Genomic DNA, 26,770 nt, shown 5'->3' with positions numbered 1-26,770 from the left:
GGGTACTCTGCTGACAATCTAATGTTTTGCTTTCGTTGTAAAGCCTTTTTGAAATCGGACAGTGTGGTTAGATTACCGTGAGTCTTGTCTTTAAAATGGTGTAAAATAGTCATATGTTTGAGAAATTGAAGTAATAGCATTTCTAAGGTATTTGAATAACGCGCCACGGGATTCAACTGGCTGTTGAGTAGTTAAGGGAGTATGCAAGCACACTCGTTCGGTTCACCTAGCCGATTTCTGCTAGGTGCCAGCCGAACCAAAGCATGCAGAATTTAGAAACATGTGCGGTGCAAGCTCTAAGCATTTGTGGCCATTATTATTATTTTGAAGATGTAATGCCTTGATCAGACCTACAGCATCATTGCGTCAATGCTGCATGATAAATTCTGAGGTCAAACTTTTTTCATTACGTAATACAATCGTGTTTCTGGATGTGTGCAACAAGTTCAACATTCACCTTTTGTTACTATTTCCGTCAAGTATACAAATACAATTTAATGCATACGTTGGGTAAATCCATGTATGCGCCACACAGAACACACTGCAACAATGCGTTTTGGTGTACCAATGACGCTCTTGGTCTGATCGAGGAGTTCAGACTTTTTTTGTTACGCGAGTAGCCTACTTTATTTCATCAAATGTTTTGAAGCTGCATTTCATGAACTGCATTATTATTTTAGATTTATTTAAAGCTCTCCTTTTCCACAATTTTTTACTTCCAGAGGAATGAAAGAACAATATCTGAAGCAGCAAAGAATGAGAAATATCTATGAATGTAGAAAAAATAATATATGGTCAGAATTGTCATAAGTGGCATTAAAAGGCAAAATGAGCATTGACAGTATGAAATCATTTCAGGATTTTCACATCAGACAGTGGGCATACTCATAACCCGGTGTGGTGGGGTGTGCTATCTCCCTCATGTGGCTAGGAATGCAAAGTGCTGCAGTTCTGCTTGCTCCACTAAGCTTTGAGGGCAGGAATGTTGACTGGATCCAGTTTCAACATCTTGAAGTAGGACACAAGTTGATTGGGCACTTCAGCCAAGACACTCTGGGCGAGGGCTTCCTTAGGGGCCTGCAGAGGGCGGAAGGACAGTGAGAAGGATAGAGCTCCAATAGCAGTGCAAGAAAACATACAAATAAATTCAAGATAGAAAAGTGTGTAAAATCTGTCAATATCTCGCCAAAGTGTTATGGTATGGTGCCACTGATACTATTACAGACTAAACTGATGTACACTTGTGAATCTTCTCAATTCCTCGCAAAAATGGTGTGGTACTGACAACACACTTCACAATGACACAACCGCAGATTAAAATAAACATACATTGGCAAACTGTCTGAGAGGCACAAACTGCACAATATCCCTGGTCACGGGCTCGCCACTCAGGGACTTGAGTACGCCGTCATCTCCATCTAGCAGCTCCATGGCTTTGAAGTCTGCTTCGCCCACCCCGATGATGATGATGGACATGGGCAGCCTTGAGGCCTTGACGATGGCGTCCCGGGTCTGGTCCAGGTCCGTGATCTCGCCATCGGTGATGATTAGCAGGACAAAGTATTGCTGAGTGAGTTAAGAGGACAGAACAGTTTGTTAAATTTTATTTAGTTTGAAATGAACACAAATGCACTAGACATGGCAAATCCTTCTGCTTTCCACTGTGTTCATTCTGACCAAGACACTTTCATAACTGTTGATTAGGCTTGTATTGTAAATGTCTAATTTGTATCATGTTTGTACACTGTGCCTTTGGAAAGTACTCAGGCCTTGACTTTTTCCACATTTTGTTACGTTACAGCTTTATTCTAAAATTGATTAAATTGTGTTTTTTCCTCTCAACAATCTACACACAATACCCCATAATGACAAAGCAAAAACAGCTTTAGACATTTTTTCAAACGTAAAAAAAAATATATTCTGACATATCACATTTGCATACAGTACCAGTCAAAAAAGTTTGGACACCAATTCATTCAAGTTTTTTTTTTTTTTTTTTTACTATTTTCTACATCATAGAATAATAGTGGAGACATCAAAACTATGAAATAACACATTTGGAATCATGTAGTAACCAAAGTGTTAAACAAATGAAAATCTATTTTATATTTGAGATTCTTCAAAGTAGCCACCTTTTGCCTTTGACAGCTTTGCACACTCTTGGCATTCTCTCAGCCAGCTTCATGAGGAATGCTTTTCCAACGGTCTTGAAGGAGTTACCACATATGCTGAGCACTTGGTTACTTTTCCTTCACTCGGAGGTCCAACTCATCCCAAACCATCTCAATTGGTGAAGGCCAGGTCATCTGATGCAGCACTCCATCACTCTCCTTGGTCAAATAGCCCTTACACAGCCTGGAGGTGTATTTTGGGTCATTGCTCTGTTGAAAAACAAATGATAGTGGGACGAAGCACAAACCAGATGGCATGGCGTATCGGTGCAGAATGCTGTGGTAGCCATGCTGGTTAAGTGTGCCTTGAATTCTAAATAAAATCAGTGTCACCAGCAAGGCACCCCCACGCTTCACGGTGGGAACCACATGAGGAGATCATCTGTTCACCTACTCTGCGTCTCACAAAGACACGTTGGTTGGAACTAAAAATCTCACATTTGGACTCGACTCAAGGACAGATTTCCACCGGTCTAATGTCCATTGCACGTGTTTCTTTGCCCAAGCAAGTCTCTTCTTCAAATTGGTGGTTTCTTTGCAGCAATTTGACCATGAAGGCCTGATTCATGCAGTCTCCTCTGAACAATTGATGTTGAGATGTGTCTGTTACTTGAACTCTGAAGCATTTATTTGGGCTGCAACCTGAGGTGCAGTTAACTCTAATGAACATCCTCTGCAGCAGAGGTAACTCTGGGTCTTCCTTTCCTGTAGAGGTCCTCATGAGAGCCAGTTTTATCATAGTGCATGATGGTTTTTGCGACTGCACTTGAAGAAACATTCAAAGTTCTGGAAATTAAAGTAATGATGGACTGTCTTTTCTCTTATGTCTCCCCCGAGTGGCGCAGCAGTCTAAGTCACTGCATCTCAGTGCTAGAGACATCACTACAGACACCCTGGTTCGAATCCAGGCTGTATCACAACTGGCCGTGATTGGGAGTCCCATAGGGCGGTGCACAATTGGCCCAGCGTCATCCGGGTTTGGCCCTGTATTTGTAAATAATAATTGTTCTTAATTTCCTAGTTAACCTTTTACATCTACACGTTCCGCTAGCATAATGTCCTAGGAGTGTCATCTGATGAAGATCAACAAAGGTTAGTGCTGCATTTAGCTGTGGTTTTGGTGACATTATATGCTAGCTTGAAAAATGGGTGTGTGATTATTTCTGGCTGGGTACTCTCCTGACATAATCTAATGTTTTGCTTTCGTTGTAAAGCCTTTTTGAAATCGGACAATGTGGTTAGATAAAGGAGAGTCTTGTCTTTAAAAATGGAGTAAAATAGTCATACGTTTGAAAAACGGAAGTTTGTGGATTTTTTTTGAGGAATTTGTAATTCGCGCCACGCCCTATCATTGGATATTGGAGCAGTGTTCCGCTAGCGGAACATCTAGATGTAAGAGGTTAACTGAGCTGGTCATGGGTCATTTTTAAGTCATTGAAAGGAGCCAAGATGATTTGGATGGCCTCAGTCATTCCTGTAGTAGAGGTATTCCCAAAAGTCCATTTCTATTTTCCAACGGGGCAATTCATTTGGGTGAAGTCCCCCCCCCGCCTGAGTAGCCTCATTTCACTGCCAAAAATAAAATTCAACCATCTAGTGTTCAGCGAAATAACAACAATGTCAAATACAGGTAGCCTAGTCAAATAATTAACATCCAATCACATTAACCATTACTCTCTCGCGGGAATTCAACTAACGATCCGTATGTAGCCAAACGTAGCTGCTGCTTATTCCGTTTGCTTGAAAATGGATAAATGGTAAAAAAAAGGCCTGCGCCTATAGAGACTCATACCAGCTCTACTGGTAGTACTACACCTGCACCTGTCGACGACAAGTTGTTCTGCTTCCACGAGCACATCCAATGCTAGCATCAGTAATTCTACATTTGTTGTTAGCCCAGGTAGCATGGACACTGAAAGTTGTCAAGGATCGAAGGGTGGTGGGGCCAAATGGACCCGAGCCAGCTGTAGTATCCTTTGTGGATGATGAATGGGCCGGAGTCTCAGGCAGCCTCACATTCCCTTCCTGGAGCCCACCCCTCTTTATTCACGTTTTTGTTTAGTCTCTTTTTTGTTTAATTTCTACAATTGCAAAGCGACTTTGGGTCCTTGAAAAGCGCTATACAAGTCTCATGTATTATATTGTTATAGTCTATTTTAAAGGTAAGCCGAAGAAGTGAAGATAACCTTTAATGAGATGAGGGGGAAGAGGTGTTGCATGTGGTCTAGACTCACCGATGCGTTGTTCTGCTGTGCCGCCCCTGACGCGATGCCTGCCACGTGGTTGATTATGGGGGAGAAGTTGGTGGGACCGTAGAGCTTCACCTGAGGTAGGGCCATGCGGTAGGCCTCCACAATCCCCTGGACCCCTGCAACATATCAACACGTAGGGCCACAGTTTGAGCTAGAACTGGTGTATATTGTGTAGGTCAGTGATACTCAAATACTATTTGGGAAGGTTCAATCACACACATTTCCTAGGCGGCAACGGTCCGGATGGATATTGTAATTTATCGTACATTTTATGACTTGGGTTACATGTTTTTGCATAAAATGTTTTGAGGAATACTGGTAAATACATAAAATGAGACTAATTAGATTTTAATTAATTAAAAACAAAAACTATTTTGAAAATGTGCCTTAGTGCAGGAATTTGTATAGTAGGCTACTGCTATTTTAGTACAACATTGATTATTAAACTTTACTGCAAAAAAAGTGCAAAGTTGTGACATTGCTGAAGAACAAATGTGGTTGCATAGTTATCTGTATGACAAAAGTACACTGAACCAATGGCCTTCAACGGACAAGGACTTAAAGGGATAGTTCATCCAAAATGTATGTTTGGGTCAAATGTCTCTTACCTTGAGGTGTGTGTAGGCCAGAACACAATAATCTGTTTTGCCACAGCCAGGAGTTAGCATCGTCCACAAAAATGTATGTAATCCATGGTACCGATGTTAGCAAAGCTGCATTAGGAGAAATTTCCTAAAAAACACTTTAAACTAAATTCAGTAGTTAGTGGAGTTTGCAGGGATTTGTTTATGTGCATACTGCTGGAATTTTGTTACTCAAAACAACTCATTTTCTTCTGTAGTCTCACAGCCACATCTGTTTCTGTTGTTTGCTTTAACATTGACAATAAAGTTGTATTGCATTGTAATCTCAGACATGGATTGACTACCAGCTGTGAACAAACTCACAGATCATTGGAATATTACTGCAAAAATAACTACATTCCCGTGGGGAAAATAACATGAAAAGGTTCTTAAAGTATCAACGCTACCAAACAGTTTAAGGAAGTTTCGGCTTGCAATGCAGCTTTGCCAACATCGGTACCATGGATTACATTCATTTTTGGACAATGCTAACTCATTATGGCAGTGGCAAAAGCAATCAACTAATTATTGTGGATGCTGTCACTCGTGGTCTACTGACAACTATTGCGTTAACAGTGGCAGTCAATATGCTTTGAAGTGATTGAAATGCATTAGAAAAGGTATTGGAAAGTTTAGGCAAACATCAGGGATGATCATAAAACAATCTTTGTGTATTATCTTCTGTGGAGAATCAATTCATATTCCACAGTCATTGTCTGGATGCGTCACACTCCCTTATAACGAGTCCTGCAAAGCTTATGTGTCGTAGATGGAAACAGAAGACTAATTTGTACATAATACTGCTGCTACCGTCTCTTATGCCCGAAAAGAGATTCTGGACATCAGAACAGCGATTACTTGCCTTGAACTGGACAAATCATTTTTATTTAATGAGTTTGACGAGGGATTTACTGCAGACCCCCAAACAGGCCCTCATCCCTGTCATTCGCAGGAGCTAAATTAATTCTATGCTTGCGTCGAGGCATGTAACACTGGAACATGCATGAGAGCATCAGCTGTTCCGGAAAACTGTGATCACGCTATCTGCAGCCGATGTGAGTAAGACCTTTAAACAGGTCAACATTCACAAGGGCCAGATGCATTACCAGGACGTGTACTCCGAGCATGCGCTGACCAACTGGCAAGTGTCTTCACTGACATTTCAACCTGTCCCTGACTGAGTCTGTAATACCAACATTGTTCAAGCAGACCACCATAGTCCCTGTGCCCAAGAACCTGCCTAAATGACTACCGACCCGTAGCACTCACGTCTGTAGCCATGAAGTGCTTTGAAAGGCTGGACATGGCTCACATTTAACACCATTATCCCAAAAACCCACTCCAATTTGCATAGCGCCCAAACAGATCTACAGATGATGCAATCTCTATTGCACTCCACACTGGCCTGTCACACCTGGTCAAAAGGAACACCTATGTGAGAATGGTATTCATTGACTACAGCTCAGAGTTCAATACCATAGTGCCCTGAAAGCTCATCAATAAGCCAAGGACCCTGGGACTTAACACCTCCCTCTGCACCTGGATCCTGGACTTCCTGACGGGCCGCCCCCAGGTGGCAAGGGTAGGTAACAACACATCTGCCACGCTGATCCTCAACACGGGGGCCCTTCAGGGGTGTGTGCTCAGTCCCCTGCTGTACTCCCTGTTCACTCATGACGGCACGACTCCAACACCATCATTACATTTGCAGATGACACAACAGTGGTAGGCCTGATCACCGACGAGACAGCCTATAGGGAGGTCAGAGACCTAGCCGTGTGGTGCCAGGTAAACAACCTCTCCCTCAACGTTATCAAGACAAAAGGAGATGATTGTGGACTACAGGAAAAGGAGGACCGAGCACGCCCCCATTCTCATCGACGGGGCTATAATGGAGCAGGTTGAGAGTTCCTTGTGTCCACATCACCAACAAACTAACATGGTCCAAGCACACCAAGACAGTTGTGAAGAGGGCACAACAAAACCCATTCCCCCTCAGGAGACCGAAAAGATTTGGCATGGGTCCTCAGATCCTCAAAAGGTTCTACAGCTGCACCATCGAGAGCATCCTGACGGGTTGCATCACTGCCTGGTATGGCAACTGCTCGGCCTCCGACCGCAAGGCACTACAGAGGGTAGTGCGTACGGCCCAGTACATCACTGGGGCCAAGCTTCCTGCCATCCAGGACCTCTATACCAGGCGGTGTCAGAGGAAGGCCCTAAGAATTGTCAAAGACTCCAGCCACCCTAGTCAGACTGTTCTCTCTGCTAACGCATGGCAAGCGGCACCGGAGCGCCAAGTCTAGGTCCAAGAGGCTTCTAAACAGCTTCTACCCCCAAGCCATGAGACTCCTGAACATCTAATCAAATGGCTACCCAGACTATTTGCATTGTGCCCACCCCCCCGCTGCTACTTTGTTTATCATCTATGCATAGTCGCTTTAATAACTCTACCTACATGTACATATTACCTCGACTAACCGGTGCCCCCGCACATTGACTCTGTACCGGTACCCCCTGTACATAGTCTCGCTATTGTTATTTTACTGCTGATCTTTAACCATTTGTTTTCTTTTTTTAGGTATTTTTCTTAAAACTGCATTGTTGGTTAAGGGCATGTAAGCAAGCATTTCACAGTAAGGTCTACACCTGTTGTATTCAGCGCATGTGACAAATACAATTTGATAGTGGAGGTTACACACACAACCACGGTTTTAAGAACTAAGCTGCGCATTCAGTTGACTGAGAAATAAATACATTTGGTGTTGTTCGGTCCGTATTGAGTAAGGTCCGTATTGAGTATGGCCGTTGTAGGTTTATATGTTTAAAATGGCAAATAAATGAATGAATAAATCATTATGCATCTAGGCCAACAACAGGCAGAGTATGGTTTCATTTTATCTAAACAGGTTAGATTAATAAACATGAGGTGATAGTCATGCTGATGGACATGGATTATATTAACATACACACTTCACAGAAGGGAAATATTTACCTTGACAGTAAGGATTACTTGGGTTGAAGTTCAGTGCAAATTCATGGGATACCTGCAGGGTTAATAACAACAATTTACTAACTTATAAAACGTGTTTTCCTGAAATATTTACCCATGATTCTTTTATTTTCTATCTAACCTTGAAGTCTGGGGGAACTTGAGCTCCAAATCCAAAGGCAGGGAAGAGTTTGTCACTGAGGAAGCGCATAAAACTTGATTTGAGTAGATTATCACAATGATCATGAAAACAATGGAGGGATGTTGTCCACGCCTCAATACAAGAGAGTAACATGCCAAACCTGCCATGTTAGTCCATTTAGGTCCCCACCTCTATAGAAATAATAATTTGGTAATGATCCTTACGGCTAAACATTTCCATGACCTAAATCTGCCCAACCAGGAAGTCAAGACATATTTATGTCAGTTGCTGTACTCAGATTCCCTTCGCCTCTCCCCCAAAATGTGCACTTCCCTCTTCCTTTCATAAACTTAACAGCATTGAACTGGTGTCAGCATGGGCTGGAGAGCGTACCCACCATATTCGTTACACCAGATAATTTATTTTAAATGCGTGGGGGGGGTGAACAAGTGTACACTTTGAGGAGAAGGGTAGGGAATCTGAATGTAGCCATCTATTAATCTACTCCCTCTTCGGCGTTCTACTGAGCAGAAAGTTCTTACGTGTCATAGTCCTGGACCACAAGGCCCACTGACCATGTGGCCGACAGGTACTGGTTCAGACCATCAGGACTCAGGTAATGCAGGGACTGTGGAGAGCGAGGGTCGCCGTTTGATCCAGTGAAGTCAATGCCCACCTTAGAAAAATATAGGAACCATGAGTGATGGTCCAATTGGTACAAAAAGCTAAAATAAAGACTTATTTAGAGAAGCAATCCGGGAATGGTACATCACATTTTGGAATTTTATAGATCTAGCCATTGAGTCTTAAAGAACTTGTAAATGCCTCATGAGCTTAGTCTATTTGCCGTACCACATCAGAACTGCAAATATAAGCTTGTTTTACTCAATTGTTTGTAATTGCTGTAATTGTAAACAAAATCTGTACTCGTCTATTTTGAGAGTGGTTACATTTCTCCAGCCCCATCCCTCAGCCGTTCACATTTGACATTTAAGTAATTTAGAAGACACTCTTATTCAGAGCGATTTAGTTAGTGAATTCCTCTTAAGATAGCTAGGTGGGACAACCACATCACACATTTTCAATCCATCAAACATATTGCTTGAGTTTTGGACATGAGGTAATAAACAAAATTTCAACCCCTTACTTCTGATTGTAACTGAAGAGCCTGCACTTACCGTAAAATTTATTTGGCAACCTCCCATGACATAGTCCAGGAATGTGTACTGTGCCTGAATCTAGGGGGAAATTACAATTTGCTTTAGAAGTATTCACTTTTAAAAATAGGTTAAAATCCAAGGGATAATGATAAGCTACTGTGCAATTATACTGAACAAAAATATAAATGCAACATTTAAAGTGTTGGTCCCATGTTTCATGAGCTGAAATAAAAGATCCCAGAAATGTTCCATATGCAAAAAAAGCATGTTTATATCCCTTTAGTGAGATTCTCCTTTGCCAAGATAATACATCCACCTGACAGGTGTGACATATCAAGACGCTGATTAAACAGCATGGTCATTACACAGGTGCACCTTGTGCTGGGGATAATAAAAGGACACTAAAATGTGCAGTTTTGTCACAAGACAATGCCGTAGATGTCTCAAGTTGAGGGAGCGCGCAGTTGGCATGCTGATTACAGGAATGTTTTAGAGAATTTGGCAGTATGTCCAACCGGCCTCACAACCGCAGACCACGTACAACCACACTAGCCCAGGACCTCCACATCTGGCCTCACCTGCGGGATGGTCTGATTGGCTGAGGCTGGCACCCCAGTGGGTGGAAATCAGTCAATTTAAATAAATGAATTAGGCCCTAATCTGTTGGTTTTCACATGGGTGGGCCTGGGAGGGCATAGACCCACCCACCTGGGAGCCAGGCCCACCCATGTGACATCCATAGATTAGGGTCTAATTCATTTATTTAAATTGACTGACTTCCATTTATGAACTGTACCTCAGTAAAATCGTTGAAATTGTTGCATGTTGGTTTTATATTTTTGTTCAGTATAATTATAACCTACCTGGCAGCCCTTGACACTGATTACTCCAGAGTTTTTGTAACTCTTCTTCTTCTTCTTCTTCTCTGGATGGACACAGTCAAACTCCACCTGATCACAATGGGCAATATATACAACTTCCTCAAATACAAAACTACCATCACCATGACTAGATACATGACGCAGAAACACTTTACATTAAGCTGCTCAGCTCTTACACATGTAATTAATATATAATGCATATGGTATCTATACTGTAAAGGCACAGAACAATGATTCAATTGTACTCAGAAACTGGCAAAAAAAATATATATATAATGAAGAATTAGTGAAGTTACTGTGTAGTGGGATACAATTAATTACACAAAACAACTTTAAATTCATGCAACATGGTATCTTTACAATTTCATGTCAAGTGGGACCAATAGAGAGACAGAAGCTTAATAGTAAGGTAAGCAAAAAGTAAAAGTGCTAGAAGAAAAATACATGGTCTCACCGGCGAACCATGGGCAGCTTTCTGCAGCTCAGACACATTAGTTTGGAAAACACCGATAAGGTCATGCGAGCCATCACTATCATAATCAGAGCAGTGGACCTGGGGAAGGGGTACAGGAGAGAGGGAGTTTAAGAGACAAAAGGACAGAGAGGTTCTCTTTGGCTCACCGCACGGTCTTTAGCATCCAAAAGCTGGCGGGTAGTGCAAGTAAACTCGCCTATCATATCTGAACTGGTGTCTTCGTCCTTATCGTAACAAGTGACCTGCCAGTAACAGACACACAGGTAAGCCCTGGGGCTACAGTAGGTCAGAGATACCATAACAATAGGGCTGTAGGTTATATCAAGACAAAACAACTTTTTTGTAGTCACAATATCTAATTCAACCGGTTCTATAGGACACCATAAGCTCTGAAAGTTCTCTACATGCTAGTGCAGGTCTGCCAAATGCCATGGTCTTTTAGCTATTAATACCTTGATTGGTTTGCTCATGTCACAGTTGCAGAATGTTTGCAGAGCCACAGTGAATTTCTTCCATGACGGACTCAGATTATTCTTGACAACCTAACAAAATAAATACAAAAAAGAATGTTAAATAAAAAAAGTTCAAATGTGACCGACCGGCTCAAATTGGTCTTATGTAACAAAATGTTTAATTGTATTTTTTTTCATAACATTTTTTACATTGGATAAGAGAGACTTGGGTTGCAAAGCATCGGGAACTTTCCAGAAATTTTGCTTAAATTCGTCAAAAAAAGGTAGCTTAACAGTGAATCTTTTTTGTGGGATACACATAAGGCAATTCTAGGTCTTGTGGCATATTTTGGTTAAACTACCCACAATTCAATGGAATTGCAACCCTCTGCATGCACAGTACATTCTTCCATCACATGTGCAGCTGATTCTCAAGATCTTGCACACTAATGAGATGCTTTAAGCCCACACTACACTGTCTGAGCCAAGGACTACATGCTTTCTGGTAAGTTTTGATTACAATACTGGGAGGGGTGTATATATTTTATATGACATACATTAATTTTTGTTAACTAGTAAAGAGTAGCCTACAGCAAAGTGTTTAAATCATTTCTAACTTAATAACCTGTTGGGGCTGTACATGGAATTGTATTATTTTTTTTACTCATTGTTTTCTAATCTTTACAGAAAAATGCCACGGGCACTATCTGATGTGGAGACATTTCCCTGCAGCTAAAGTAGAATGAAAAGCTGTGTACATTTGAAAATAATGTGCCAAATCATATGTGAAGAATGCAACAAAGATGCAGAATCATCTGGCCAAGTGCATAAAGTTCCCTCGGTGCTCACAAGCAACCTCTGACAAAAGTCCCTCTACCTCTATTCGAGGTAAAAATGATGAAGACACCTTATCGATAGCAACAGCTCATGGTCCTCCTGGAATTCTAAGTTTTTTTTTACTCAATGGAGGAACGTAGTCAGTGAAAGGCTGATGAATGTCTTGCTCAAGCTGGGTATGCAACTGGTTCATCTTTGATGCTCACAGGCAATGAGTATTGGAAGAGATTTCTGAATGTTCTTCGCCCAGCATACACCCCTCCAACCAGACATGCTTTATCTACTAATTTGCTGGATGCAGAGTTCAACAGAGTTCAAGTGAAGGTCAAGCAAATCATAGAGAAAGCAGACTGTATTGCAATCATCTCTGATGGCTGGTTGAATGTTCGTGGGCAAGGAATAATGCACTACATCAACTCCACCCCTCAACCAGTATTCTACAAGAGCACAGACACGGGACAGACACACTAGTCTCTACATTGCAGATGAGCTGAATGCAGTCAATGACCTTGGACCACAGAAGGTATTTGCACTGGTGACAGAATAATGTAAACATGAAGCTGCTTGGTCTAAAGTGGAGGAGTCCTGCCCTCACATCACACCCATCGGCTGTGCTGCTCATGCATCGAATCTGCTCCTCAAGGACATCATGGCACTGAAAACAGTGGTTACACTCTACAAGAGAGCCAAGGAAATGGTTAGGTATGTGAAGGGTCATCAAGTTATAGCAGCAAACTACCTCACCAAGCAAAGTGAGAAGAATAAGAGCACCACATTGAAGCTGCCCAGCAACACCCGTTAGGGTGGTGTTGTCATCATGTTTGACAGTCTCCTGGAGTTGAAGGAGTCTCTCCAAGAAATGGCCATATCACAGTCTGCCGATATGGACAGCCCCATCAGGATATGGACAGCCCCATCAGGAGGATCCTCCTGGATGATGTATTTTGGGAGAGTGGTAAGCAGCCTGAAACCTACAGCAGTAGCCATTGCAAGGCTTGAGGGAGACAATGCCATCCTGCCTGATGTTCAGACTCTGCTTGCAGATGTAAGAGAAGAAATCCGTACTGCCCTGCCCACTTCACTGTTGCTCCAAGCAGAGGAAACTGCAGTTCTGAAATACATCAGAAAGCGGGAAGACTTCTGCCTGAAGCCCATACACGCGGCAGCGTACACGTTGGACCCCAAGTATGCTGGCAAGAGCATCCTGTCTGGTGCAGAGATTAACGAGGCCCATGGTGTTATCACTACCGTGTCTCGCCACCTTGGCCTGGATGAGGGCAAGGTTCTTGGCAGTCTGGTGAAGTACACTTCCAAGCAAGGGCTTTGGGATGGAGATGCAATATGGCAGTCGTGCCAACATATCTCATCAGCCACCTGGTGGAATGAACTTTGTGGATCTGAAACTCTTTCCCCTGTTGCCTCCATCATCCTTCAAATCCCACCAACATCAGCCGCATCAGAGCGCAACTGGTCCTTGTTTGGGAACACACACACGCAACAGGCTGATCAATACAAGGGTTGAAAAATTGGTTGCCATCCGGCCAAATTTTAGGCTTTTTATGAAAGCAAAACATGACAATTTATTAGCAGTATTCTGTGTCATGAACACCCGATGAGTATTCAGTCTCGTAGTCATTTTCCTTGAGGAAATGCATGACTACTAAAGCAGTTGAGTTCCCATACACAGCGCAAAAAAACAACAAAAAAAGCAATTGTGACAACACAAAGATCTGCAACCAGTGTATCCCAATTTGACTTTGCTGATATAATGTGCTGGTATCAGACTGGTAGGAAGGTAGGCCAGGGGTGTTAAATGACAGTCCGGGAGGGCCAAAATACTTACTGGGTTTTCATCCACTCCTTCTAATAAGGGACTGATTCAGACCTGGGACACCAGTTGAGTGCAATTAACGATCAGGTAGAAAAAAAAAAAAAAAGTGTTTCGGCCCTCCAGGAGCGGAATTGAAAAATCCTGCTGTAAGCCATTTCTGCCCGCTCACTTTGTAAATTGGTTGTCACCAGCTCATCATCAAACTTGTAGCCGGCGGGCAGGCAAACTCTTAAGTCAGCCGTTGAGCAAACTTGCTATTGGTGTTTAGAAACTGGACATCGACAAGTTTAATATTTTACCTTGCTCTCGGTAGCAATTAAACGCGATAGATGTCAAATGTTCACAACACATTAAGATGTTAAGATACATGCAATGTTTTACCAATGTATGAGTGATTTTACGACATTCATTCTGAGTTTCACCAACTTCGATGAGCCTTCCTCTCTACAGCCGTGTCTGCCCGAATCTCTGCACTCGCTGGCAAGAACTGACAGAAACCAATTACATGTGCGCTTTCAATAAGCCTACTTTCTTTTTGACATACCCAGTCTCTGTTCGACATATTGGGTTGCAGCTATCCCAAACAAATATGGTGATAAGTACCTCTGTTCTGTGAACCAGCTGCCACTTGCCATCATCTCCTTGCTTAAAGAATTCTAGGAATGGATCAGATTTCCCAAACAAGTCCTGCAATAGAGACAACCATGAGCACTGGGGAATAAGTAATGGGCGGGAGAGAATTCAGGACTGTTTATTAAAAGTAGGCCACTTTCCATTTGAAAAGACTGCACTGAGAAGTGCCTCTATTGTACCTTCTTATCCAGGCCTTTAGCCTCCACCTCCAGCACTATGGCCCTGTTATCCTTTATCTCCTCAGCAGTAATCTATAAAAAAACACACAATTTAAGGCAAATTCATTCTCTAATTTGATCATCTCAAGACAATGTTTGCATTAGCCTTATGTTTGTTATCACACCATTTACACAGCCAGTTAAATACTTACAGTAATGGTGCCTTTGCCTGCAGGCTTCCCCTTCTTCAGTTGTAGAGGTCTGGTAAATGTCTTGCTGGACACAATCTGAAAAATGGTTGGTTGTTGGAGGCACACCATCATTCATATAGAAATTCTATAACATTGGGTTAAGTTTACAGTTAAGGAAAAAAAATATGTACACAATGTATAATAAGGATGCGGACTAATTGGTCCACACATTCTTAGATCCTCACCTGTCCCAGTGTGCACTCAACCCCCCCCAGGAAGTCATCATCCTTCAGATCGACAGACTTGTTGTCTATGTCATAGACACCCAGCTTCAACTTCTGCACCTTCTCAAAGTGGTAGTCCAGGAGCAGCTTCTTGGAGAACTCGGGGTCCTGGCAGTTTTCAACCTTCTCTGTGCGGTCCAACTGTATAGAGAAACAGAAAACATCAACAAACAATAGGCCATTTGAGTATATACGGCGAGGTCCAAAAGTATTTGGAAAGTGACTATTTTTGTCTCTGTACTCCAGCACTTTAGATTTGAAACGATTTTATTTAACTAGGCGGGTCAGTTAAGAACAAATTCTTATTTTACAATAACGGCCTACCCCGGCCAAACCCTCTACTAACTCGGACGACGCTTGGCCAAATATGTGCCGCCCTATGAGACTCCCGTTCACGGCTGGTTGTGATACAGCCCGGGATCGAACCAGGGTCTGTAGTGGCCCGCTGCGCCACTGGGGAGCCATTATGAGATTAGTGTAGACTGTCAGCTTTAATTTGAGAGTATTCACCCACCATTTCAACAGAAGTAAATGAACTTGGGTAGCTTTTTCCTGTTGATGCATTGATTCCAGGGGCGCAACTTTCACTGGGGACGGGTCATGCAAGAAGAGCAGAAACTGGCTACTCTTCAGTTGATTGTGGCTGGCAAGGTAACTTCTGTTTAACTTAACAGAAAAAAAACGCATGTTTATTCACAGTGCTGAGCTATTACCGACGTGTAACGTTAGCTAATGTTTCATCCCTTCTCGACTGAGGTGAATAAATTGGCTACAGTAGCTACCACAGCCTGGTCAGCTCAAGCCTCTAGCTATCTGTTAGATAGATAGCGATATGAAGTGGCTAAATATTACTAACATCTGTTATTTGTATGGACATGTTTTGTAGCCTTTGTTAGGTCCCATTTTAACAGAAGTAAATTAACTTGGGTAGCTTTCGCCAGTTGATGTACAGTTAGAGAGAGCTGGCCAACAAATGGCAAACATTAGCTATTCTTTTTGCCTAAATTACACTAAACCTGAATGAAACCATCGGCCGAACAATTGAAAAGTGATTGTGACGTTCTCTCTGTGCAATGTGAGTTTTTATTACTCAGTATGGCAATGTAAGGTTATTGATCTGTCAGTTTCCATAGCTAATTCCCCACTTTTCACACTGACATGGTAATAAACAGCTCTAACTTTACAGGTGTCACTGTCATGGTGCACAGTAGAGGTCTGCGCCGGACCGATTTCTTCATCCCGCTTCTACCTGCACCCGCAGCTTTTCATACCGCACCCGCTGGCTTTCTGTCCGACTCCCACCTGCTACCGCAAGAACTGGTCCCAAACCAAACACAGTCACACAATGTTATTTTAGGCATATGTGACGCTGCTCACTTGCCAGCCACGTTCCCAGCAATTTTGCACCATATAGGTAATATCAAATGCACTAGAAATAGGTTAAATTACCAATCAAAACAAATTTGATGTCACGTGCCAAATACTAGAGGTCGACCGATTAATCGGAATGGCCGATTAAGTCGGGCCGATTTCAAGTTTTCATAACAATCGGTAATCTGTATTTTGGCCACCGATTTGCCGATTATTATTTTGTTTTACACCTTTATTTAACTAGGCAAGTCAGATTAAGAACACATTCTTATTTTCAATGACGGCCTAGGAACGGGGGTTAACTGCCTTGTTCAGGGGCAGAACAACAGATTTTTACAATATCACCTCGGGGATTCGTTTTTGCAACCTTCCGGTTACTAGTCCAACGCTCTAACCACCTGCCTTACATTGCACTCCACGAGGAGCCTGCATGGCAGGCTGACTACCTGTTACACGAGGGCAGCAAGAAGCCAAGGTAAGTTGCTAGCTAGCATTAAACTTATCTTATAAAAAACTATCAATCTTAACATAATCACTAGTTATCATCAACCATGTGTAGTTATTACTAGTTTATCTAATGTGTCCTGCGTTGGAATCTGCTTTTTTTGGTCCTCCAATAATCCATATCGGCGTTGAAAAATCATAATCGGTCGACCTCTAGTCAAAATACCTTTGGACCTCACTGAACGTTGCCAATTATTAAAATGTTTAAATTAGTTAGACTTTCTCCCTACCTCGGTCCACTTGTCATCCCCAATGCTCTGCAGCAGCACGCAGAGTGGGTCTGACTTGGATCCAACGTCTTTGTTTAGGAGATTGCTGCACGAGATGGAGAGTTCTACTTTTGACACACATTGAGTAGCCATCTGAAAAAAGACAGGAAGAAAAAAACAAGATTTCAGATCAACTATGACTATATTAAAAGCTAAAGTCTGCAATTAAAAACAATAACAGGGTCCCTGCCACTTGCTTTGGTATACCGCTAAGGGAATGTGCCAGGGAAATTAAAATCCTCTCAAATTCATAGACAACGCTCCAGATGCAGGGACCGACAGTCCATTACATTTAAAAAAAAATATTTGAAGCAGTTTACATTCTTGTTGTTTATAAACAAATCGAGTAACGAACCCTTATATGTTTGGTTATGATAAAGACAGCCCATGAGGCATTTATAAATTATATTCTTGAGGAATAAATAATATGAATTAAAAAATTACCATTAACCGCTTCCCATATCCCAGGCTTTGCTTTAACGTACACTGCTCAGTAAAAATGGCAATTTTGAGAATGAGTGAGTCTCAACCAGGTCGGCATAGAGAAAATAAAAAAAGGGGAACAGGTTCTTAGCTAGAAGATTGTAATGGGCTGGGATGCGATGCTCCATTAGCAGTCACGTTAGATACTGTTTGGTGTAGCAGAGAACGGCGATACTTCCTCAATTTCCGATTTGGAAGACAAACCAAATGTCTTCTAAACGTCCATGTCTAGTTGCAGAGGGTTTTGTTTGAATTCAGAAAATGTGACGTTATTAAATGAAATAATTGTTTTGTTACAGGAAGTAATCCAACAAAGTGTACACCGCCATCTTGTCTATTTCAAATCTTCTCTCATTGAGGGGATTCGATTAATCTGGCCAAGGCACCCAGTAGGCGTGTTGTGCACCAGGAGAAAGTTGATTGCACTTGCTTTGGAACCGGACTGCCTTCCGGGCGTGAGCAAGGTGCCCCGTTCAATGCCTACATCAGCTCAAAAAAGTGACGTAATTAAAAAGGGCCCTGTGTGTGTGTGTGTATACATACATATATACACACACAGAGTTGAAGTCAGAAGATTGCATACATTTAGGTTGGAGTCATTAAAACTCGTTTTTCCAACCACTAACAAACAATATTTTTGGCAAGTTGGTTAGGACATCTACTTTGTGCAAGAGTAATTTTTCCAACAATTGTTTACAGACAGATTATTTCACAGTATCACAATTCCAGTGTGTCAGAAGTTTACATACACTAAGTTGACTGTGCCTTTAAACTTGGAAAACTCCAGAAAATTATCTCATGGGTTTAGAGGCTTCTGATAGGCTAATTGACATCATTTGAGTCAATTGGTGTACCTGTGGATGTACTTCTGACCCACTGGGAATGTGATGAAAAAAGAAATCATTCTTTCTACTATTATTCTGGCATTTCATTCTTAAAATAAACTGGTGATCCTAACTGACCAAAGACAGGGAATTTTTACTAGGATGAAATGTCATGAATTGTGAAAAACTGAGTTTAAATGCATTTGGCTAAGGTGTATGTAAACTTCAACTAATATACACATATTTATTCACACACACACAGTACCAGTCAAAAGTTGACACCTACTCATTCAAAGGTTTTTCTTTATTTTTACATTGTAGAATAGTGAAAACATCAAAACACATTGAATCATGTAACCAAAAAAAAAAGTGTTAAACAAATCAATACACATTTTATATTTGAGATTCTTCAAAATAGCCACCATTTGCCTTTGACAACTTTGCCCACTCTTGGCATTCAACCAGCTTCATGAGGTAGTCACCTGGAATGCATTTCAATTAATAGGTGTGCCTGTTAAAAGTTAATTTGTGGAATTTTCTTTCCTTCTTAACCTCTTGGGTAGGGGGCAGTATTTTGACGTCCGGATGAAAAGCGTGCCCGTAGTAAACTGCCTGCTACTCAGGCCCAGAAGGTTGGATATGTATTAGTACATTTGGATAGAAAACACTGAAGTTTCTTAAACTGTTTGAATGATGTCTGAGTATAACAGAACTCATATGGCTGGCAAAAACCAGAGAAAAAAATCCAAACAGGAAGTGTGGAAATCTGATGTTTGTAGTTTTTCAAGTGATTGCTTATCTAATACACAGTGTCTGTGGGGTCATTTTGCACTTCCTACGGCTTCCACTAGATGTCAACAGTCTTTAGAACGTTGTTTCATGCTTCTACTGTGAATGGGGAGAGAATAAGAGCATATGGAGTCAGATGACTGAGAAAATGACATGAGCTCAATCTCGTGCGCTCCCGTGAGAGTTAGGTGTGTTCCTTTTCATTTCTGAAGACAAAGGAATCGTCCGGTTGGAATATTATGGAAGATTTATGATAGAATCAATCTTTAGGATGTTTTTATACATCGTTTGACATGTTTCTACCAACTGTAATATAACTTTTTTGACTTTGTCTGAACTTACTGCGTGAGCACAGTGCATTTGGATTACTCCACTGAACGCGAACAAAATGGAGGTATTTGGACATAAAGATTAACCTTATCTATCAAAACGAACATTTATTCTGGAACTGGGATTCTGGGAGTACATTCCGATGAAAATCAAAGGTAAGTGAATATTTATAAAGTTATTTGTGACTTCTGTTGACTCAAATGGCGGGTATCTGTATGGCTTGTTTTGATGTCTGAGTGCTGTACTCAGATTATTGCAAAGTTTGCTTTCGCCATAAAGCTTTTTTGAAATCTGACACAGCGGTTGCATTAACCTCTACGGGCTAGGGGGCAGTATTGAGAATTTTGGAAAAAATATGTGCCCATTTTTAACTGCCTCCTACACCAACTCAGAAGCTAGAATATGCATATTATTGTTCAGGTTTGGATAGAAAACACCCTAAAGTTTCTAAAACTGTTTGAATGGTGTCTGAGTATAACAGAACTCCTATGGCAGGCAAAAACCTGAGAAGGTTTCATGCAGGAAGTACCCTGTCTGACAAGGTGTTGTTGTTCTTGCTTCTGTTTATTGAAGAGTCAGGATCTTAGCTGTAACGTGACAATTCCTAGGGCTCCAATAGGCTCTCAGAACCCGGGAAAAACCTGAACGATGACTAGGCGGCCTCAGGCTGAAACGCATTATCTCCTTTTCCAAGTGTCACATCAGAGGACAATGGAATTAGGCGCGTGCCCGATTCGACCCCGTGCAGTATTTTCCTTTGGCTGTTTAGCTAATTGCAGATTCCCGGTCGGAATATTATCGCTTTTCTACGAGATAAATTGCAAAAAAATTGATTTTAAACAGCGGTTGACATGCTTCGAAGTACGGTAATGGAATATTTAGAATTTTTTGTCACGTTATGCGCCATGCGCACGACCATGATTTACCATTCTGATAGTGTCTAGAACGCACAAACAAAACGTCGCTGATGGAACATAACGATGGATTATTTGGGACCAAACCTACATTTGTTATTGAAGTAGAAGTCCTGGGAGTGCATTCTGACAAAGAACAGGAAAGGTAAGACCATTTTTCTTATCGGAAATGTGATTTTGGTGAAGGCTAAACTGGGTGGGTGTCTAAATAGCTAGCCCGTGATGGCTGGGCTATGTACTTAGAATATTGCAAAATGTGCTTCATCCGAAAAGCTATTTTAAAAATCGGACATATCGAGTGCATAGAGGAGTAATGCATCTATAATTCTTAAAATAATTGTTATGCTTTTTGTGAACGTTTATCGTGAGTAATTTAGTAAATTGTTAGTAAATTCCCCGGAAGTTTGCGGGGGGTATGCTTTTTCTGAACGTCACATGCTAATGTAAAAAGCTGGTTTTTGATATAAATATGAACTTGATTGAACAGACATGCATGTATTGTATAACATAATGTCCTAGGTGTGTCATCTGATGAAGATCAAAGGTTAGTGCTGCATTTAGCTGTGGTTTGGGTTTTTGTGACATTATATGCTAGCTTGAAAAATGGGTGTCTGATTATTTCTGGCTGGGTACACTGCTGACATAATCTAATGTTTTGCTTTCGTTGTAAAGCCTTTTTGAAATCGGACAGTGTGGTTAGATTAACGAGAGTCTTGTCTTTAAAACCTCTTGAATGTCTCATCCCGTTAGCGGGATCATTTTCCAGCGAAAACTCCTAGCGACATTAGCATAACGAAATTCAATATTTTTTTTTTTTCAAATATAGGGCTGTCTCATATCGTTTTATAGATACACCTCTCTTGAATCGACCCTCGTTGTCCGATTTCAAAAAGGTTTTACAGGAAAAGCACAATATTAGATTATGTTAGAGGAGTACTTTGTAAAAATCGCATCATATGAATTTTCCAACCAAGCACACGCATCACATATAGGCAAAAAACAGCTAAATGCAGCACTAACCTTTTACAAACTTCATCAGATGACACACCTAGGACATCATGTTACACACAGCATGCAATCTTTTGTTCAATAAAGGTCATATTTCTATATAAAAACAGCATTTTACATCGGCACCTGAGGTTGACTAACTATTTTCCCATATAATGCGTCCCGGTAAACACTGCTACAATTTTATAAATTACTATTCGAAAACGATTTTTTTAATATATATTGTCAATCTAAGATTTATAGATGAATATCTCTTGAAAACACCAGTCAAAACAGATTTTAAATTAACTTTACAGGGTAATCACACTTTGAGATCAAATGGGATGCGATACCCAGAAATTGAGCTCGAAAACCTAACTCGGCGCCATCTTTGAACATTTGAACACGTAACATCTGATATTGTATAATATCGCCAATAATCCCTCACCTTTAGTTGTCTTCATCAGAAATCCCTTCCCGATGTCCCAGGTCCATGACAAATGTATTTTCGGTCGAAAAAGTCCATGCTTTATGTTCCATTAGCTTCCTCTTGTTAGCGCGTCCTAAGGCTGTAATCAAAAGTCGATCCGTGGGCGGCAGCTGTCTAACGCAAAATGACTGTTTACGGTAAGTTAGGGTCGTTCAAACATGTCAAACGTTGTATCAAGAAATCGTCAGGGCCTGTTTCAACAAGAAAGCCAATCAGATTCAAGTGGGACGATTTCATTGTGTTTCAAAAAACTTCCAAAGGTGGGGGCAGACACGGCCGCCAACGTCACAATGCTCATGGCCCTCCGACTGTGACCAATTGCCACATCGTCTCTTTCACTGAGTTTCTACCGTAGAACCCTCAAAACACTTTGTAAAGACTGGGGACATCTAGTGGAAGCACTGGAAAGTGCTCAATTTTCATTTTTTTACGTTGTGATTTATAGGGAAGGCTGTGAAGTCGAGTCCACAATTCAGATTTCCACTTCCTGGTTCAATCGGTCTCTGGGTTTTGACTGCCATACGAGTTCTGCTATACTCACAGACACCATTCAAACAGTTTTAGAAAATTTAGGGTGTTTTCTATCCATATAAAATAAGTATATGCATGTCTTAGCTTCTGACTTTGATTAGTAGGCCGTTGAAAATGGGAACGATTTTTTCCCAAAATGCGCTGTGGCGCCCCCTATCCTAGGGGAACGGCAAGAAGTTAAATAGCTGTAAAATAGTCATATGTTTGAGAAATTGAAGTAATAGCATTTCAAACGTTTTAAAAATCGCGCCACAGGATTCAACTGGCTGTTACGTAGGTGGGACGAATTTGTCCCGCCGGTCCCATAGAGGTTAAGGAGAAGTGTATCTATAATTCTTTGAATAACAGTTGTATATTTTATCAACGTTTATGATGAATATTTCTGTAAATTGATGTTTTGGGAGGCAAAACATTTCTGAACATTACACGGCAATGTAAAATGGGGTTTTTGGATATAAATATGAACTTTATCAAGCAAAACATACATGTATTGTGTAACATGAAGTCCTATGAGTGCCATCTGATGAAGATCAAAGGTTAGTGATTCATTTTAGCTGTATTTCTGGTTTTTGTGATGCCTCTCCTTGCTTGGAAAATAGCTGTGTGGTTTTTCTTGTCTAGGCGCTGTCCTAACATAATCTAATGTTATGCTTTCGTCGTAAAGCCTTTTTGAAATCGGACAGTGTGGTTGGATTAACGAGAAGTGTATCTTTAAAATGGGATATAATAGTATGTTTGAGAAATTTGAATTATGAGATTTTTTTTGTTTTGAATTTGGCGCCCTGCTATTTCACTGGCTGTTGGCGAGTGTGCCCCGCAGGTGGAGAGGTTAATGCGTTTGAGCCAATCAGTTGTGTTGAGACAAGGTATAGGTGGTATACAGAAGATAGCCCTATTTGGTAAAATACCAAGTCCATATTATGGGAAGAACAGCTCAAATAAGCAAAGAGAAACAAAAGTCAATCATTACTTTAAGACATGAAGGTCAGTCAATAGAGAAAATTTCAAGAACTTTGAAAGTTTCTTCCAGGGCTGTCGCAAACACCCATCAAGCACTATGATGAAACTGGCTCTCATGAGGACCGCCACAGGAAAGTAAGACCCAGAGTTCCCTTTTCTGCAGAGGATAAATTCAGTAGAATTAACGGCACCTGAGATTGCAGCCCAAATAAATGCTTCACAGAGTTCAACATCAACTGTTCAGAGGAGACTGCGTGAATCAGGCCTTCATGGTCAAATTGCTGCAAAGAAACCACTACTAAAAGACACCAATAAGAATGAGTAGGTGTCCAAACTTTTGACTGGTACTGTAATTATTATTCATATTTAATTTACTGATTATGACCCAATCCTCAGTAGCCTATTCTAGCAGACTATTTCTTACCTCAATCTTCACGCTATTCATGTTTAATAATAGGCATTTCAGGGGCAATCGGCTACCTGCCTTTATCTAAGCAAACCATGTCAAAGTTCAATTACAATCATAAACCCAGATTTTAGTCTGTAGTCTATGTTTATTGAAATGACAAGTCAATCTCGCAAATGGGCCATTTATAACAGTTTGTAGTCTTAACATCTGGCACATAATAGCACAACTGTCAGAAAATAGCTTAACATTCTTTTTGTTCACCCAAGTGTTCCTTGCTCAGAGATTGAGATCCTCTGTCCAACTTTCATCACTGTCCAACTTTCAAGGGATTTATTTACAATTATATACACCTTGTTCGAGTCACGAATGCTGACTTGGCTGAAAGCCGTGGTATATCAGACCATATACCACGGTTATGTCAAATCACTTTTTACTGTTCTAATTATGATGGTAATATGTATCATTCTCCACCAAGGGCTATCACACACAGAGATATCGAAGACAGGAATAAGTACAAGTAGGCCCGCTATGACCTCCGCAGAGTCATTAAACGAGCAAAAGGACAATATAGGAATAAAGTCAATTCATATTGCACAGGCTCCGATGCCCGCCGCATGTGGCTGGGGCTAGTCCATTACGGATGACCCAACCATGATCTGCCCAACAACGCCTCTACCAAACAAACTCAATGCGTTTTATGCACACTTTGACAACAACATTGAGCCAGGTGTGAGGGCCGTCACCACCCCAGAAGATTGGATGATCTCGCTCTCCGAGGCCGACACGAGAAGGGTCTTTAAATCAGGTCAACACCTGCAAGGCCGCAGGCCCAGAAGGTATTCCAGGGCACGTTCTCAGAGCATGCGCAGAACATCTGGTAGGCATATTCACGGTCATTTTCAACCTGTCCTTGTCCCACTCTGTAATCCCCACATGTTTGATGATTACCACAAACATTCCTGTTCCCAAGAACTCAAAAGGGTCCATGCCACAATGACTAAGACCCTGTAGCACTTTTGTATTCATGAAGTGCTTTGAGGCTGGTTGTGGCACACATTGACGCCATTATCCCAGCCACCCTAGACTCACTCCAATTTGCATACCGCCCCAACAGATCCATAGACTATGCAATCTCAATTGCTCTCCACACTGCCCTCACCAGCCTAGATAAGTGGAATAACTATGTGAGGATACTGTTCATTGACTACAGCTCAGTGTTCAACACCATTGTCCCCTCCAAGCTTGTCACCAAGCTTAGGACTCTGAACACCTCCCTCTACAACTGGATCCTGGACTTCCAGACGGGCCCACCCCCAGGTGGTGAGTGTAGGGAATGTCACCTCTGCCACGCTGACCTCTCTGGGCTAGGTGGCACCAAATCGTCCCACCTACGTAACAGCCAGTTGAATCCTGTGGCGCGATTTTCAAAACGTTTGAAATGCTATTACTTCAATTTCTCAAACATATGACTATTTTACAGCTATTTAAAGACAAGACTCTCGTTAATCTAACCACACTGTCCGATTTCAAAAAGGCTTTACAACGAAAGCAAAACATTAGATTATGTCAGCAGAGTACCCAGCCAGAAATAATCAGACACCCATTTTTCAAGCTAGCATATAATGTCACAAAAACCCAAATCACAGCTAAATGCAGCACTAACCTTTGATGATCTTCATCAGATGACACACCTAGGACATTATGTTATACAATACATGCATGTCTGTTCAATCAAGTTCATATTTATATCAAAAAACAGCTTTTTACATTAGCATGTGACGTTCAGAAAAAGCATACCCCCGCAAACTTCCGGGGAATTTACTAACAATTTACTAAATTACTCACGATAAACGTTCACAAAAAGCATAACAATTATTTTAAGAATTATAGATACAGAACTCCTCTATGCACTCGATATGTCCGATTTTAAAATAGCTTTTCGGATGAAGCACATTTTGCAATATTCTAAGTACATAGCCCAGCCATCACGGGCTAGCTATTTAGACACCCGGCAAGTTTAGCCTTCACCAAAATCATATTTCCTATAAGAAAAATGGTCTTACCTTTCCTGTTCTTCGTCAGAATGCACTCCCAGGACTTCTACTTCAATAACAAATGTAGGTTTGGTCCCAAATAATCCATCGTTATGTTCCATCAGCGACGTTTTGTTCGTGCGTTCTAGACACTATCAGAATGGTAAATCACGGTCGCACGCATGGCGCATAACGTGACAAAAAAAATTCTAAATATTCCATTACCGTACTTCGAAGCATGTCAACTGCTGTTTAAAATCAATTTTTATGCAATTTATCTCGTAGAAAAGCGATAATATTCCAACCGGCAATCTGCCTGTCTGTAAACAGAGGGAAAAACAGAAAGGCGGGGGCGGGCAGTGCACGCGCCTAAGCCTTTGTCTGCTGATAGACCACTTAGCAAAAGCACTCCTGTGTTTCAGCCAGGGCTTTGAATTACCTCATTCAGGTTTTTCCCGGGCTCTGAGAGCCCATTGGAGACGTGGGAAGTGTCACGTAACAGCAGAGATCCTGAGTTTTTGGAAGAGATGTCAAAGAAAGCAAATAAATCGTCAAACAGGCCACTTCCTGTAAAGGAATCTCTCAGGTTTTTGTCTGCCAAATGAGTTCTGTTATACTCACAGACACCATTCAAACAGTTTTAGAAACTTTAGGGTGTTTTCTATCCATATATAATACGTATATGCATATTCTAGTTACTGAGTAGGATTAGTAACCAGATTAAATCGGGTACGTTTTTTATCCGGCCGTATAAATACTGCCCCCTAGCCCCAACAGGTTAACATAGGGGCCCC

General features: G+C 41.4%; 1 protein-coding gene across 2 annotated transcripts in view; it reads right to left on the bottom strand.

Annotated features, from left to right (window-relative positions):
* Nucleotides 1–322: 322 nt before the first annotated feature.
* cpne1 (copine I) overlaps nt 323–26,770 on the bottom strand; it is a 30,798-nt gene continuing 4,350 nt past the window's right edge. The window contains exons 2-16 of one of the 2 annotated variants that reach the window (XM_029776491.1): nt 17,188–17,319; nt 15,044–15,223; nt 14,820–14,894; nt 14,629–14,700; nt 14,420–14,503; nt 11,149–11,238; nt 10,843–10,938; nt 10,204–10,290; nt 9,359–9,418; nt 8,723–8,856; nt 8,181–8,235; nt 8,042–8,093; nt 4,406–4,539; nt 1,330–1,566; nt 323–1,077 (exon numbers count right to left, since the gene is read on the bottom strand). In XM_029776491.1, coding sequence (XP_029632351.1) covers nt 964–1,077; nt 1,330–1,566; nt 4,406–4,539; nt 8,042–8,093; nt 8,181–8,235; nt 8,723–8,856; nt 9,359–9,418; nt 10,204–10,290; nt 10,843–10,938; nt 11,149–11,238; nt 14,420–14,503; nt 14,629–14,700; nt 14,820–14,894; nt 15,044–15,223; nt 17,188–17,319 — 1,602 coding nt within the window. In that variant the 3' untranslated portion in view covers nt 323–963. Of the gene's footprint in view, nt 1,078–1,329; nt 1,567–4,405; nt 4,540–8,041; nt 8,094–8,180; nt 8,236–8,722; nt 8,857–9,358; nt 9,419–10,203; nt 10,291–10,675; nt 10,775–10,842; nt 10,939–11,148; nt 11,239–14,419; nt 14,504–14,628; nt 14,701–14,819; nt 14,895–15,043; nt 15,224–17,187; nt 17,320–26,770 lie in introns of both variants that reach the window. The other variant, XM_029776490.1, reaches the window with a different exon arrangement.

This window comes from Salmo trutta, chromosome 14 (genome assembly GCF_901001165.1).
Source record: "Salmo trutta chromosome 14, fSalTru1.1, whole genome shotgun sequence".
Taxonomy (NCBI): Eukaryota; Metazoa; Chordata; class Actinopteri; order Salmoniformes; family Salmonidae; genus Salmo; species Salmo trutta.
Note: the sequence above shows the minus strand (reverse complement) of the source record. Positions and strands in the feature narration are given on the sequence as shown.